The 16,610-nt window shown below is 46.6% G+C and overlaps 1 protein-coding gene across 1 annotated transcript in view; it reads left to right on the forward strand.

Moving 5' to 3' along the window:
• ZFAT (zinc finger and AT-hook domain containing) overlaps positions 1-16,610 on the forward strand; it is a 257,978-nt gene that overhangs the window by 78,249 nt on the left and 163,119 nt on the right. The window contains exons 5-6 of the mRNA XM_007940573.2: positions 2,774-4,230; positions 5,013-5,245. Of these exons, the coding sequence (XP_007938764.1) occupies positions 2,774-4,230; positions 5,013-5,245 (1,690 nt within the window). The remainder of the gene's footprint in view (positions 1-2,773; positions 4,231-5,012; positions 5,246-16,610) is intronic.

A 16,610-nucleotide genomic window follows, 5' to 3' on the forward strand; every position in this document is an offset into this window, starting at 1 on the left:
AGCCAGTTCTGACTCATGGCATTTCTGTGTATCAGAGTGGAACTGTGCTCCACGGTGTGTTCACGGCTGGGCCTTCCAGAAATACATGCTCAGGCTGTTCTCCCACGAGTGGGGCTAGAATTACCAATGTTTCTGGTGGTACTGGTGCAGATGGTTAAGCATTTCACTGCTAACTAAGAGACTGGTGGTTTGACTCCACCTGAGGGACCTGGGAGGAAAAGCCTGGCATTCTTTGAAAAAATCATCCATTGAAAACCCTGTGGAGCCCAGGCTCTAAAGTCATACTGTCTGCATGGGTTCAAATCCTAGCTTTACCGCATACAAAGTGTATGACCTTAGGCAGATGCTCAGTTCCCTCAACTGTAAAACGGGTCTAGAAATGGGATTGGGATTAAATACTTCGCTTGTGATTTGGCGTATTGTAAGTTATCAGCAATAAAACGGGTCTAGAAATGGGGTTGGGATTAAATACTCGCTTGTGATTTGGCGCATTGTAAGTTGTCAGCAGTTGTTGCTGTCACTCTCACCAGCTCCATCTGAGCACATGCTGCCTTGTTGAAGGAGAAAGGCTCCTCAGGGCAGGTCATGCTTTTGTAGTGCACCGTATTCACCATGTCTGCCACGCTGCCGGGGACACATGGGCAGGTGTGAGTGAATGGCCAGCATTAGTCAGTCAGTGGTGTACAAGGTTAAAGATTGACAGTCCTATTTCCTTTCTGAGTTTGGAATCAGCTGAGTCAGAGGAGCAGAAGGTGGGGATTCAGCATAAGCTCTACTGAGGACAGAGCGGTGGGAGAAAATCGCTCCCTCAGTGCACATCAGCAGTGTGCTGCCTCTGTCCTCCAGGTGGACAGCCTGGCCACCCCACAACCTGCAGTTCTCGCCTGCTGCTGGCCAGCTCACAGGTGCCCACCCGGCAGAGTTTCTGCTGTGTCACCCACCCGTTCTCTGCAGGCAGGCACATCCTCATGAGAAGGGGGCTCAGCCGTGAGTGCTTGGTCCTGTGCCAGATTCGTTCGTCAGACCTGTCAGTTCTCCTGGCAGAAGCAAAGACACGGAGGATGGATGAAGGCGTTCAGGTGGCCAGCCCTCACATGGAAAGTGAGGGGGCACACTGGGATCAGTGAAGCTACTGAGCAGACATGAGCAGGCTGCATCCAGTTTCATGGCCGACTGAGCTTGCTTCGTTCACCCTGGTCCTTCCAGCTGCCCCGGGTCTACGCAGGCCAACTCTGGAGCCCAGGTGTTACTGTGGTGCATGTGTGAATGGCACGTCCTTCTTCCCTCTGCCTTCATCGGTCCTCTTCAGCAAAGTTTCCCTACTGCCTTCACCCAGGTGGTGGTGGTTGTGTGCCATTGAGTCGATTCTGACTCCTAGCAACCTTACACGACAGAGTGGAATCACTCGATAGGGTTTCCTAGGCTGTGATCTTTACATGAGCTTATTGCCAGGTCTCTTCTCCCATGGAAAGGGTGGTGGGTTTGAACCAACAACTGATTGGTTAGCAGCTGAGCACTTAACTACTGTGCCAGCAGGGCTCTTTTTAATTCAGCTTAGAGGGCTGTTTCTTTTTTCACCTCTTTCTCTTGTTTATCCCATCTGACACTTGTCACACCGTAATGCACTCACTTGCAATCCTGGTCCCCCTCCCACTAGGCTCTGCATTCCTCAGGGACAGGGACTGAGGTGCAGTGAATTACTTCATGTGGTCCTTCGAACCATGACCTTTGTGACTCCCACCAGGTGACTGCTTGGAGCTAGGCAAATACGAGGTGCAGGTGGCCCACCAAGGTGGCCCACCATATGTAACTATGGTACATGGTACCCTTGTGGGTGTGGAACCATGCAAATGAGGTATATGGAACCCTAGCATGAGGATTGGTCAGATTTGCCATCTCACTGGGCTTATAATGAGCCATCCCAGAGGCTAAAAGGGGGATCTAACTACCATCAAGAAAGAGCAGCCAGGAGTGGAGTGTGTCCTTGGAACCGACATCCCTGTGCTGAAATGATGGCAGAGAGAAGGCGGCAGAACCAAGAGACCAGCATGAGACAGAGTGGTGGCCTTGCCAGCCCAGGGAGTGAGGAAGCTGAGTGCCTTTGGGCAGGAGGCTTGCTGCAGAGTGGGATGCCTCTTTGGGAACCTATAATCAAAGCTTTAAAAGAGCTTTGTAACACTGGCCTGAGCAGGGCAGAGGCCAAGGCCAGAGAGAAGGGTGCCTGCATCATGGCTGAGCAGCAGCTGTCCTGATTGAAGTACCGTGTCCTGCCTTGTTTCTGATTCTCAATTGTAACCTGTCATTTCCCTGAAAAACCCAATCATTGTGAGTATTGTCTGTGAGTTCTGTGTGGCCATTGCAATGAATTATTGAACCCTGCAGAGAAGTAGAAAGTGCAATGGGAGGGATGGTTGGTGTCAGAACTAGTAAAAAGGTTGGAGGGTGACGTGGCAGCATATCTGACCTCTGCCTCATAAGAATTGGTCTTGGGCTGTTGATGTTTTTCTGGATCCTCCTTCCACCTCTTGAAGTTAGAGAAGGTCAGAAGCTGCTCCTACTACCCCCTTTTTGCAAGGACTGACTCTTTTGTCTTTGTATGTGCCTGGTTCCTGGTGGACCCTTAGGTCCTGCTTATTGAATGAAACCACCCATCCTCAGTCTCATTTTGTTTATTGTTCAGCTCTTGGTGTTAGGTTCCTAAGAAGCAAATTCGTAACAAGAATCTAAGAAGGTGCAAAATGTCCAATGTAACTGTGCTGTCATCTCTCCCCAGACTAGGTCCCACCCAGCTCAAAATCTTCACGTGTGAGTACTGCAACAAGGTCTTCAAGTTCAAGCACTCGCTACAGGCGCACCTGCGGATCCACACCAACGAGAAGCCGTACAAGTGCTCCCAGTGCAGCTACGCTAGTGCCATCAAGGCCAACCTCAATGTGCACTTGCGCAAGCACACGGGTGAGAAGTTTGCCTGTGACTACTGCACCTTCACCTGCCTGAGTAAGGGCCACCTCAAGGTGCATGTCGAGCGAGTGCACAAGAAGATCAAACAGCACTGCCGATTCTGCAAGAAGAAGTACTCCGATGTCAAGAACCTCATCAAGCACATCCGAGACGCGCACGACCCACAGGACCAGAAGGTCCGGGAGGCCTTGGACAAGCTCTGCCTGATGACCAGGGAGGGCAAGCGGCAGCTTCTGTACGACTGCCACATCTGTGAGCGTAAGTTCAAGAATGAGCTGGACCGTGACCGCCACATGCTGGTGCACGGGGACCAGTGGCCCTTTGCCTGTGAGCTCTGTGGCCATGGCGCCACCAAGTACCAGGCGCTGGAGCTGCATATCCGTAAGCACCCCTTTGTGTACGTCTGTGCCGTGTGCCTCAAGAAGTTCGTCAGCTCCGTCAGGCTGCGTGCCCACATCAGAGAGGTGCACGGGGCTTCCCAGGAGGTCTTGGTCTTCAACAGCTCCATCAACCAGAGCTTCTGCCTGCTGGAGCCTGGTGGGGACATTCACCAGGAGGCCCTGGGGGACCAGCTGCAGCTGGCTGAGGAGGAGTGTGTGTTCCAGGGGGTGAACGCCCCCAAGGAGGTGACCTGTCCTGCAGATGCTCGGCCTCAGGATGGCCAGAAGGAGCCAGAGGCCCCAAGGAAAATCGCTGCCCCGGCCAAGCACTCAACTGTACCTCTGACCCAAGGAGGCACCCTGCCCCACTGCGAGCCGGGAGCCACTGTGGTCTCACTGAGCCTGCCTTCACCGGCGGTGGTTTCTGATAACTTTCTGTTGAGAAATGATACCTCCTCTGCTGCTGAGGTTCCTGCTGAGCCTGAAAAGACTGTGGACCTCCAGCACAGAGACCCAACCCAGACTCAGGACAAAGGGGTCACACTACTGCTGTCCAAGGACAAAGACGCTAACCCACCCCAGGAGGCCCTGGACGTAGAGAGCCCTCCTCATGAAGGGCAGAACACTGCTGCCCTTCCACCCCATAACCCAGATTCAAGCGGGTATCGCAAGGCAAACCCAGCCGACACCTCTAAACTTCTTCCTCCGGTGGCGGGTGGTGGGGACACTGTCATTTGTCAGCTTGACTCATACAAACCTGCTTCAGAGCCCCAAAGTGACATCACCCCCTTCATGAAGATCCTGAATAGTTTACAGAAGAAGCAAATGACCACCAGTTTGTGTGAGAGGATCCGGAAGGTGTACGGAGACCTGGAGTGTGAATACTGTGGTAAGGAGGGTGGGGCTGGGTGAGTGGCCAGTGGGCGTTCTCCTTCCTGGCTGCCCCAGCTGCTCTGGTCGTGCCCGGGGTCTCCTGGGTATGGCCTGAGCTCATGTCTCTTTGCAAAGTGAGCTTCTTCGAAGTGAGCTGTTCTCCACATGTAGACAGGAATGGGTGCCCGCCTGCGTTGCAGTTTAGTGGCTGGTCTTTAAAAATCTCAGAGAAGTGGGTAGGCTTGGCCAGATGTTCACAGCAGGTTTATTCCACCACCTCAGAGCTTTAACCAAGAATCCTCCTTCTGGCACATGACACGTTTAAAGTAGAGTGTTGAGTTGTGGCCATGTTCTAGGTAGGGCTGCAGCTCCATACCGGAAGGGCCTCCCGATAACCCTGCAGAGTCACAAAGTGCCTTTGGAATCTCGTGGAGAGCTGGCAGCACAGGAGGGAAAGGCCCAGCGCAGGACCGTGCGTCCCAGGAGTCATCAGAGTTTAGAGACTCTGTGACTGATGCCCGCCCGTGTTAGAGCGCTTGGCACCCTAATAGCCCTCAGCCAACACTGGCTCCTCCTTCCTCAGCTCTGACCTCAGGCAAAAACAGCAGCACCCTTAATGTTGGCAGTCAGTCCCCCACCTGTAAAAGGCCATTTCCATGCAGGTATGGTGGAAAACATGAAGGGCAACCCGGACAAGCAAGAGAGGGAGAGAAACATCGTAGCTGAAAAAGAGTTTTTAAAAAATCAAGTTCCGTATAAAACAAAGTTCCTTGTTCTGATGTGGAAATATTTTTTTAGGCAAACTTTTTTGGTACCAAGTGCATTTTGACATGCATGTCCGCACTCACACCCGAGAACATCTGTACTATTGCTCCCAGTGTCATTACTCATCCATCACCAAAAACTGCCTTAAACGCCATGTCATTCAGAAACACAGTAACGTCCTGCTGAAGTGTCCCACTGACGGCTGTGACTACTCGACTCCAGATAAATATAAACTACAGGCACATCTTAAAGTTCACACGGAGCTGGTAAGTAGCAAGCCCCAGCGGCGGCCCGTTTCCCCTGGGTGCGCATTGCTTTCTCAGATCCGTGCATATGGAGGTGGCCCCACCGAGGGAGATGTGAGAGGCCACGCTGAAAAGATACAGAGGTGCTTGTCACTAAACCCTTCCCTACACTGTCCAGCGGTGTCATTCAGCCTGCATTCCTCTCAGCACAGAGTCTAACATGTTGGCAAAAAGATGAGATGGGATGAATCTGCTTTCTGTTTGCAAAACAAAACAAACCAAAAAAAATGGCAGATTCTTCAGGATCATAGAAAACATATGAAGTAGAAGTAAACAAACAAACAAAAAAATCTCTTTGGGACAGAGTAGAACTTTCCCAGAACGTATTTCCAAGGCTGCCAATCTTTACGAAAGCAATGTCCAAACCAAACCCATTGCCATCACGTCTGACTCACTGTGTCCCTAGAGGGCAGTGCAGAACTGGCCCATGGAGTTTCCTAGGCTGTAGTCTTTCCAGCAGCAAAACCCAAATCATACCCTTTGCCACGGAGTCGATTCTGACTCAGCAGCACCCCTGGAGGACAGAGTAAAATTGCCCCGTAGGTTTTCCAAAGTTATTAATCTTTGTGGAAGCAGACTGCCTCATCTTTCTCCCTAAAGGGGCTGGTGGATTCAAACTGCAGACCTTTTGCTTCGCAGACAAATGCTTTTTAAGCACTACCCCACTAGAGCTCCTTGAAATAAACCAAAGGTTTCTTAAATTACATTTTAAAGCATTATTAACAATAGGGATGGTGATAATAAGAGCTGCCACTAGAGTTCTTGGGAGTTTAAAGGAGGTAATGCATGCCAAGTGCTGCCGTCATGTTTGCTTCCAAGTGAGAGCTCAGTACATGGTGACTGCCATGCTTGGGATCATTTTATTGATTGTAAACTCTATGTGAAGCATCTTTATTTTTTTAAAAATTGGTGCTAATTCAAGATACATAATCAACTTAATATTCACAATGGTAGGTATTTGTTTTATTATTTCTTGAGAGATCATGTCATACAATGAATGAATGCTTGTTTTGGAAATTCTACTCTAGCTCTGGAGGCTGGCCCATGAGAGTGACTTGAGCCTCCTTACAGTGATGGGGGAGAGCTGGCCGCCAGGCTGGCTCTGTGTGGGCTGCGTTCCGTTTGATGTTCCAGACAGTATACGCTGAGGCTCCACACACTTGGTGTGTGACCATGGTGGTCGGCACAGAGAAGCCGAGGGCTTAGCAGTTTGCATTCAGGCCAGCCTGGCTCTGTGTGGGCTGCGTTCCGTTTGATGTTCCAGACAGTATACGCTGAGGCTCCACACACTTGGTGTGTGACCATGGTTGTCGGCACAGAGAAGCCGAGGGCTTAGCAGTTTGCATTCAGGGTTTTGGGTAAAGGGGTTAGGTAAGATCACGGACTTGGGAGGTAGAGACACCTGGCTTCACATACTGAGGCCAGCAGCTCACAAGCTGTGTGACCTCAGGCAAGTCACTTGATCTTTTTGAGACCTGGTGTCCTCGCTGTAAAATAGAGAACTATGTATCCATATATGTAAAATGGAGTACACACATAGACACATGTATCCCTGCATGTAGATAGGCATATATCTGTAGACATTGATCTACATACATGTAGCCACACATATACACACATGTATAAATGTACTCATATATTTGTAATGTGTGTGTGTTTACTTACCTGTATTTATACATATGTGTATCTCCTAGGGTTATAGGGAGATTATAATAAGGTAGTCCCTGGCTTACAGTGGGCTCTGTTCTGAAGACTATCATAAGTTGATTCTGACATGACCTTTTTCCTTTTTTTATGCAGTTTACATTATTACTGACTTGTATGATCAGTATGTGTATAAATCCAGTCCTTGCTTGCCTTTGGGATTGGCATGAGAATGCTGTTGTTGTTGTTGTTCAGTGCCATATCCAACCAGTGCTGACCCTGTGTCCAACAGAACAAAACACTGCCCAGTCCTGCACCAGGTTCACAATCTTGGCTGACAGAGCCAGGCATGGCAGCCACTGTGTCAGTCCATCTCACTAAGGGTCTTCCCCTTTTTCACTGACCCTCCACTTTATCAAGCATGATATCCTTCTCTGGGGACCGGTCCCTTCTGACAACCTGACCAAAGAAGGTGAGACAGAGTCTGGCCATTGTCGCTTCTAAGGAGCATTCCGACTGCACTTCTTCTAGGACAGATTTGTTAGTTCTTCTGGCCGTCCAGGTATTTTCAGTATTCTTTGCCAACACCAAAATTCAAAGGCATCAATTCTTCTTTGATCTTCCTTATTCATTGTCCATCTTTTAATTGCATATGAGGTGATTGAAAATATTATGGCTTGGGTTAGGCACACTTTAGTCTTCAAAGTGATGTCTTTGCTCCTTAACGCTTTACAGAGGTCTTTTGCGGCAGGCTTGAGAATGATAACATCACCAAATTCCTCACTGCCTCATATTCATGAGGGATGTTGGTCTGTAGTTTTCCTTTGTAGTGGTGGCTTTGCCTGGTTTTGGTATCAGGGGTACGCTTGCCTCATAAAATGATTTTGGGAGGATTCCATCCTTTTTTATGTTCTGGAACAGTTTGAGGAGGATTGGTGTCAGCTTTTCTCTGCATGATTGGTAGATTTCCCCAGTGAAATCATCTGTGCTAGGACTTTTTTTTGTTGGTAATTTTTGTAATGATCTATTTGATTTCTTCTTTTGTTATGGGTCTGCTCACCTTTTCCACCTCAGTCTGTGTTAGTTTAGGTAAGTAGTGTGTTTCTAGAAATCTGTCCACTTTTTCTAGGTTCAGATACTATACAGTTCTGCATAGTATCCTGATTAATGTTCTTTTGATTTCTGTTGGGTCTGTTGTGACATCATCCCTTTCATCTCTTATTCAGGTTATTTACATCTTCTCCTTCTTTTCCTTTGTTGAGTTTGCTAGTGGTTTGTCGATTTGATTAATCTTTTTAAAGAACTAACTTCTAGTCATGTTGGTTTTTTCTGTTGTCTTTCTGTTTTCTGTTTCATTGATTTGTGCTCGAATCTTTATTATTTCTTTTCTTCTAGTGACTGTAACTTTTTTTTTTTTTTTTTACTGCTCTTTTTCTAATTGTTGGAGATGTTGGGTTAAGGTGTTGATTTTGGCTCTTTCTTCTTTTTTGATGTGTGCGTCTATTGCTATAAATTGCCCTCTGGGAACTGCTTTTGCTATGTCCCAAAGATTTTGCAATTTTGTGTATTCATTCTCATTTGATTCAAGGAATTTTTTAATTTCATTTTTTATTTCTTCTATTACTCAGTCACTTTTGAGGATGGTGTATCAGTTTTCACATATTTGTTCTTTTTCCATCGGTCTTCCTAGTGCTGTTTTCTAATTTTATAGCATTGTGATCTGAGAAGATGCTTTGCAGTATTTCAGTGTTTTTCAATTTATTGAGGCTTGCTTTGTGGCTTAATATATGGTTCCATGTGCACTAGAAAAGAATGTATGCTGTGCTGTTGTTGGGTGAAGAGCTCTATAGATGTCTTTCAGGTCAGGATTTTATTGTTTAGCTCTTCCGTATCTTTGTTGAGTTTCTTTCCAGTTGTTCTATCTTTCATTGAAAGTGCTGTATTAAAGTCTCCTATTATGAGTGTGAAGTCATCTATTTGTCTTTTCAATTCTGTTAAAGTCTAATCTGTGTATGTTGGGGCTCTTTCAATGGGTGCATAAATATTTATCATGGTTATGTCCTCTTGTTCAAGTGATCCTTTAATCATTAATAATGTCCTTCCTTGTCTCTTATGGTCATTTTTGTCTTAAAGTCTGTTGTATCAGAAATTAATATTGCCACTCTAGCTCTCTTTTGGTTGCCATTTGCTTGGTATATCTTTTTCCAACCTTTTATTTTTAGTCTATTTTTGTCTTTGTTTCTAAGGTGAGTCTCTTGTAGACAGAATATTGATGGGTCATGTTTTCTTCTCCAGTCTGCAACTCTCTGTCTCTTGAATGGTGTATTTAATCCATTTACATTCAGTGTAATTATTGACAAGTATGAATTTATTGATGTCATTTTGTTATGTATTTTTTCATGGCATTGCTGATTTCTTTGTTCCATATAATTTTCTGTGCTGAGTTCATTTTGTTTATGAATCATGTTATCATTGCCTTGATTGCTCTTGTTTTAGTATTTGCTAAGTATTTGTTTTTGTCTTTTTTTATTTTGATGCGAAGGTTTATTATTCATCTTTGAGGTTACCCTGTAATTTATCATTTTCTTCTCAAATTTGAAGCTGTCTTTTCTATCTCACAATTGTCTTGCCTTCCTGACCATTTGGAAGTTCTTAACTACTCTATTTATTCCTTCTTTTTGGTTTGTAGTTGTCCTCATTTACCAATTGATGTCTCTTGTTCCCTGTTTACAGTCTTATAAGTTTATTTTACTTTGGATACTTCTATAACTGGGTTGGTGTATGGGTTATATCATCGTGTGTGTTAATCATTGGTTGTTGTTTCTCTATCTGAAGGACTCCCTTTAGCATCTTTTGTAAAGTTGGACTGGTTTTAACAAATTCCCTTATTTTCTGCTTATCTGGAAATCTCCTAATTTCACCCTCATATTTGATAGACAGTTTTGCAGGATATATAATTTTTGGTTGGAGATTTTTTTCTTTCAGAGTTTTTTAATATATATCAAACCATTGCTTTCTTGCCACATGGTTTCTGCCAAAAAAAATCATAGCTTAGTCTTATGGTTGCCCTTTTTAGGTAACTTTTTGTTTTTCCTGGGCTTCCAAATTCTATCTTTGTCTTTAGTTTTGGTGAGTTTGATGCTGATATGTCTTGGTGTTTTTCTTTTGGGGTCTTTCCTGTTTGGGGTTTGTTGAACTTCTTGAATGGATATATTCTCATCTTTCATCATATTAGAGAAATTCTCTTCCAGCAAACCTTTGACAATTTTCTCTGAGGTTTTATCTATCTCTCTGTTCTGGAATTCCAGTTACACATAGGTTATTCCTCTTGATGGTATCCTACATGAATCTTAGAGTTTCTTCATGATGTTTTGATCTTTTTTCTGATTGATCCCTTAATAAAGTAATATTGAGGTATTTGTTTTCTATCTCATTAATTCTGTCTTCCAATGATTTTATTCTACTCCTTTTCCCATTCAATGTGTTACCTGTTTCTGAAGTCTTAGTATTACTCTTCTGGATTTCTGTTTTGTTTTTTTTTTTTGTATTGCTTTTAATTCTGTTGTTTATTTTGTCAATATGTTGTTGTATTAGTTTCCTAAATTCTTCTAGACCTTTTATTCTGTGTTTTCCTTAATTTTGTCAGTGTTTTCCTTAATTTGTCTCTCAGTCCATTGAAGATACCCAAATACAGTTCTTTTGACTTCCTTGTCATGGAGTTCTAATGTTGCTTCTTCCTCAGGGATATTTTCTGGGTTTGTATCTTGGTCCTTTGTTTCCACCACTTTATCTTGCTTTTTTGTGTGGACTGTGATGGTCCATTGTCTCCAAGATATTTTGGTGGTGTTGTGTTTGTGTTTAATTTGTGGTTGTATGTTGGTGTGATTCACATAAGATTTTTTTCCCTCCTTATTTTGTTTTGACACATCTGTGTGAGCAGGGTACTGTGCTCCTCTGTTTGCTGGTCAGTAGCACTTAGGCACTCACCACCCGATTCCTGCTGGGTGTGATAGAGAGTGTGTGCACGGATCTCTGTTAGCTGTTCATAAAGAGCAGTTGAGGGTGAGTTGAACTGGTATTGGCTGCCATCTATTGTTGGTCAGTTGGTGCAAAAGTAACTGGTGGCCCTCACTCAGTGGGTGGGGCTGCAAGAGGTACAGGTATGGTTGGGTTGTGTGGGAATGGTTGCTATCTCACTCTCACTTAAATAAACAAACAAACAAACAAACAAAAAAAACAACAAAAAAACCCAGAAAACGACCAAGAAAAAGAAAAAGAAAAAAAAAAAAAAAACGAGAACAAAAACTCAAACCACATAAGAAAACAGGAACAATCACAAAAAAAGAGAGACAAAATAAATGCAATAAATAAGAAGAAAAATTCTCAAAATATATTACAAATGGATAAAATAAAGATAATGTGAAAAAGACAGGGGGAAGAAAGTGCCACAATATCTGGGGAGGGGGAATTGAGAGCAAAGAGAGAGGGGGGAGAAAGTGCCACAATATCTGGGGAGGGGGAATTGAGAGCAAAGAGCAGGAGTGAAAGAATAGGGAAGGCCGTAAAGGGGAAAACAAAGGATGGGAAGATCTGAAAGAAAGAAAGAAGAAAAGAAGAGGAAAAAGAGTGATAAATAAATAAATAAGAGCCAGGGACAGGAAAGAGGCAAGGAAAAGAAAAGAAAACAAAAAAGGAAGAAAATAGGAAGATAGAAAGACTAATTTAAAAATCAAACTGTGGGAGGTGGGGCATGGCACACAGACTCTGCCAGGGTAGACTGTGATGGAACCCCTGCGGGTCAAGAAGGTGGGTGGAGGTGGGGGATGGCCACCTGCCTGTTCACCAAAAGCTACAGGGCACAAGAGTAACAAGGGGAGTATTGCACCTCTCCAATCATCAGTCTCCAGTGCGGTTGTCCATGCTGTCCTTGGCAGACAGAGCCCACTCCCAGGTCACAGTGCAAGCAAGAACCACCACCTGCACACACTCAAAACGGCTGTGCCGGCCACTTGCAAACATCAAAAATGGCTGCACCCTCAGGATAGTTCCTCGCAGTCCACAGGTCCACCTCTCCCCTTCCTCACTGATCTCCCTTCTGGTCTTCAGGTACCAGTGCAGTCCTTACCCGTGCAGCCTTGATGAGCAGAGCTGATTCTTAGGTTGCTGTTGAAATATTCAAAATATCTGTGCCTTCAGGACAGCCGGCAGCCTGCAGCTCCATTTGTCTGTCTCCTTACTCACTGTTTCATTCAGGTTCTTCTACTAGTTGGTATTTAACCCACTTCTTTATCCTTCCCTTCTAAGCTCAGGGTTCCAGGATCGTCCTCTGCATCGGTTTCAATTAGTTTCTCATTGCTTTGTTGCGGAAGGTCTGTGTAGGTAGCTTGTCTACCTTTTCTGCCATCTTTCAAAATATCTCTTCCTTCTGCTTCTGCCGTGAGCTCTTCATGGAGCTGGTGATTGCATCGCTGGATGGAATGAGATGGCATCATTATGAACACAGATTCCAGTATTTGGAGCTTTGACAGCATTTGTCTTTTGAGTCAATGAGTTGCCTATGGAATGAGGCCAAGGTACCATGGAGATGCTGATCTGGTAGAAAGACCTACACTTCCTCTGAATGAGGACTCTCTTGCTCTGATAATTAAGATGTTTTCAAGAGATCACAGTGTCTACAAGGAATTCCAAGATAGAACTCCCAACTACAGAGTGTTCTTCATCCACAGGATCCAATCTCTCTGGGTGAAGTCTGCTGGGTACAGTGTGCTGTCCCTTGGAGGTTAAGTGTTAACTTCTTGGAATGGTTTAAAAAATTCCAAAGCATCTGCGGATCACGTGGTTCCCAGGATTTTTTGTTGCTTCCTCTGTAAATATTTAGTTGTGTCCATTGTCTTCCATCTTTCACTGATCTTGATACTGAGGGCTCAGCACTACCATCCAGCAAATGTAAATGAGGAGTTGGGGGTCACTCTGGACCCAGCTCTGGCTCCACATCATCCCAGCCATCAACTGCTGCAGTCATCAACCATCTGGCTCTTCCTTCTGTCTCCAGAGAGTGGCATGATAGCCTACCCTCCTTCCTCAGGACAGGGTGGAGCTCCCATGAGTTAACATGTGTACTGGGTTACAATAAGAACATGCCATGCAAGTGTCACAACGAGCTAAGGACTCTGCTCACGGAAGGGTCTTGCTGAGTCAGGAGAGCAGTGTTGCTCTGACGGGGAAGCATGGGCCCTGGGGCAAGTTCTTGATTAGGTATGGGGCTTGGTTTTCTTATCAGTGGTCCAAAAGGAGGAGAACAAGCTCACGTTTTGTCCTGTAACCAGCTTTGACCTGCCTGCAACACACTTGCAAACATCAAAAAAGCAATAACAAAAAAGAGGCAAGGAAAATAAAACAAAACAAAAAAACAAAAAAGGAAGAAAATAGGAATATAGAAAGACAGTCACAGCAACAACTCAACTCACTGCCATTGAGTCGAACCCGACTCATAGCAACCTCCTTGGGTTTCCAGGGTGGTATCACTACGGAAGTGGATTGTGCAACCTTCCTTCTGAGGAGTGGCTGGTAGGTTTGAACCACCAGCCTTCTGGTTAGCAGTCAAATGCCTTAGGCACTATGTCACCAGTAGCAGTCTTCTCCCCCTATTCAGCCTATATCCAGGTCCCTGGGTGGCCCAAATAGTTAACCTAAAGGGGAGTCTCTTGCCCTTTCCCGTATCTCTCACTCTCATCTCTCACAATCTCCTTAGTGTCTCTCGCTTTCATCTCTCATACTCTCCCTAGTCTCTTGTACTCTCCGTCTATGCCAGGAAGTCTTGCAGCCCCCACTCATAAGTTTGCTGTGGGGCTCATCTCCAATACGTAGCAGAAGTTTTGCAAAACAACTGGGTCCTAAGCACCCACCCTCCTACCAGCACCCTCTCCCACTGCCCTGTCCTTCTGATAGTCTTCAAAGACATCAAGAAGTAAGGGGCCCCGACAAGCTTGACGATAAATTACTTTCAGATGAAAGATTAAAACAAGGAAAAAAATCAAATAGCCAAGGCATGGGGACGATAACTCTCGGTTCCTTCAAAGCCCTCTGAGCCTCCCCATTGAGTCTGTTGACAAGGGCATCCAGGACTGCCAGGGTGACGACACCTCTTCTCCAGGAGGCCATGGCTCAGGCATTGCCAGGATGGTGGTGTGAGAGCACGCTCCATGTGCAGACTCAGCATGGTGGGTGATCCTGGTGGGGCAGGAGAGGACAGTGACAGGGAACTGGGATCAAGCCCTTGATGTAACCACACAGAGGGGTGTGGCATGGGCTGGGTGGGCAGCTCAGGACCCTGCCACAGGAGCTACCTGGACCCTGGGGACCTCTGAGCTTGGTAGGGGTGGTGTGGTATCCATTTGTTAGTGGGGGATGCTGCCACACTGTCCTGTCATTCAGAGGACTTTGTTTTTAAATATGAAGTAGCCTTTTCCTAGCAATTTCTAGGTGGTGCAAATGGTGAACGTGCTTGGCTGTCCACCCAAAGGGTTTAGGTTTAAATCCACACACAAGTGCCGGGGAAGAAGGGCCTGGTGACCCACTTCTGAAAGATCCCAGCCACTGAGAGCCCTGGGAGCACAGTGCTACTCAGACCCACATGGGCTCGCCAGGGGTCCAGATCCACTCGGCAGCTCTCGACCGCTGATGTCCCGTCTCCTAAGTGGATGGCTGCTGGTCGCTGGTGTCCCTTTAACTAAGTGAACAGCTGCTGGTCACTGGTGTCCCTTTAACTAAGTGAACAGCTGCTGGTCGCTGGTGTCCCATCTGCTAAGTAGATGGATGCTGGTCTCTAGTGTCCCTTCTACTAAGTGGACAGCCTCTGGTTACTGGTGTCCCTTTTCCAAGTTGTGCCTTGTGGAGCTCTGGCCTCAGGCAATTTTCTGTAAGGGCAGCATCCAGACCCCCAGAGGGGCTCTGGCCCTGGGGACTTGGGGAAGTGGTCACTGAGACCATCTTTGGAGAGTCTTAGAAGCACTAGCACTGAGAAGCTCTGAGAAGGTGTGCTGTCTGAGGCCAAGCTGTGTGATAACAAATAACGAATAAATGGCAGCAAAGTCTTTCTGACTCATTGAACACTCACAGTGAGCCAGGCTCCAGTCTAAGCCTGTTGTCTGCTTTCTGGTCAGTTCTGAGGCACGGGGCCCCATGTGGCACAGTAGACCTGCCCTGTGGGGTTTCCTGGGCTGTCATCTTCACCGACCCAGACTGCCAGGTCTTTTCTGTCACAGATCCCTCTTGTCCTTGTCATGCTCCGATGAAGGAGGCACAGTTTTCATTGTCATTTTACAGATGAAGAAACTGAGGCAGTGAGTGGTTAAGTCACTTACCCAAAGCTCCTCAGTTTATAAGTGGTGAAAGCAGGATTCAAATGCAGGGACTCTGAGCACAGAGTCCGTGTTCCAGTGATGTCTTTCAACAGCAAGGATGTGCTGGAGTCCAAGGCACGGTGGGGATGTCCTCCGGCTCTGATCTTGGTGGTGGGGCAGTGACTGTGGGCACGTTCCTGATGCCTCATGAGTCGTGGCAGATAATGTGTTTCTCACAGCGCCAGCAGGCAGGAAGTTCTTAGTGAGTGGAGCTGTTATTATTGTAAGGAGCCCTGGTGGTGCAGTGACTATGTGCTTGGCTGCTAACTGAAAGGCTGAACCCACCCAGAGGCTCTGCAGGAGAAAGACCTGGCAGTCTGCTGCCGTAAAGATTACAGTCCAAGAAACCCAGGCAGTTCTCCTCTGGCCTATAGGGTCATTATGAGTCAGCATCGGCTGGATGGAACACAACAACTACAGCAATTATTGCTGTGTAGTGGCACAAAGAGAATGCCGCCTGGGATTGGTGTGAGGACCGTACCCGGTCGTGTCGCATGCGGGCAGCACTTAGTGTAGTGCCGTACTCACTGGTGGTGCTCAGTAAGTGTGGCAGTTCATCCTCCTATCAAATCCAAGGGAGCAGGGACTTGGCTAGCATCCTGTGGAACACACTTTGGGAAATGGGCCCAATTCTTGGCAGTCACTGCTTCTGCCCGTGTTGTGTTGGTTTTGCTCATGTGGACATGCATGGTTCTCTGCACTGACGGGCTCTGTGTAAGATGTGAGCTCGTAAACTGGCTTATTCCGGGAGGTTTGGTCCCTCCAGCCCTGGTTACAGGTTCGAAGCTTGGCTTTGGTGTGTGCAGTCAGGCAGATTCTCTGCTTGATGTTTGCCCAGATACTGCTTTGGTTCATTGTCTTCCCTGATAGTGGTGACGAGGGAGCTGAGAGTGGAGGCCAGAAACCCTCCACTCTGTAAGCCGCCTCTCCCCCCCAGAAAAATGTGCTCTCCTTCCTGGCTCAGCTCCCCCACCGTCTGGGGAAAACGGAACCTTGATGTGGAGTAGCTGCAAAGTGAGCTCTGGGAGGGAAGCAGAGGAGCTAAATCCCGCTCCTTCCTAACTGAGCAAGTGACAGTGAGGTTCCCACGTTGGTCAAGCCACAACAGGGAGCCCACCACCAGTGGCCTTGGCAGGACGTAGTCTCAGTGTGGTGGGGGCAGATGCTGGCTCTCTTACTCAGACCTGCAGCTCATCACCCTGCGCCTCAGTTTCCCAATCTGTAATGTGACCATAATAGATCCTTTGAGAGTGGTTGTGAGTCTCATGAAAGAGAAATTC

The sequence above is a fragment of the Orycteropus afer genome, unplaced genomic scaffold (assembly GCF_000298275.1).
Source record: "Orycteropus afer afer isolate SDZICR_OR568_19922 unplaced genomic scaffold, OryAfe1.0 scaffold00069, whole genome shotgun sequence".
In the NCBI taxonomy this organism is placed as follows: Eukaryota; Metazoa; Chordata; class Mammalia; order Tubulidentata; family Orycteropodidae; genus Orycteropus; species Orycteropus afer.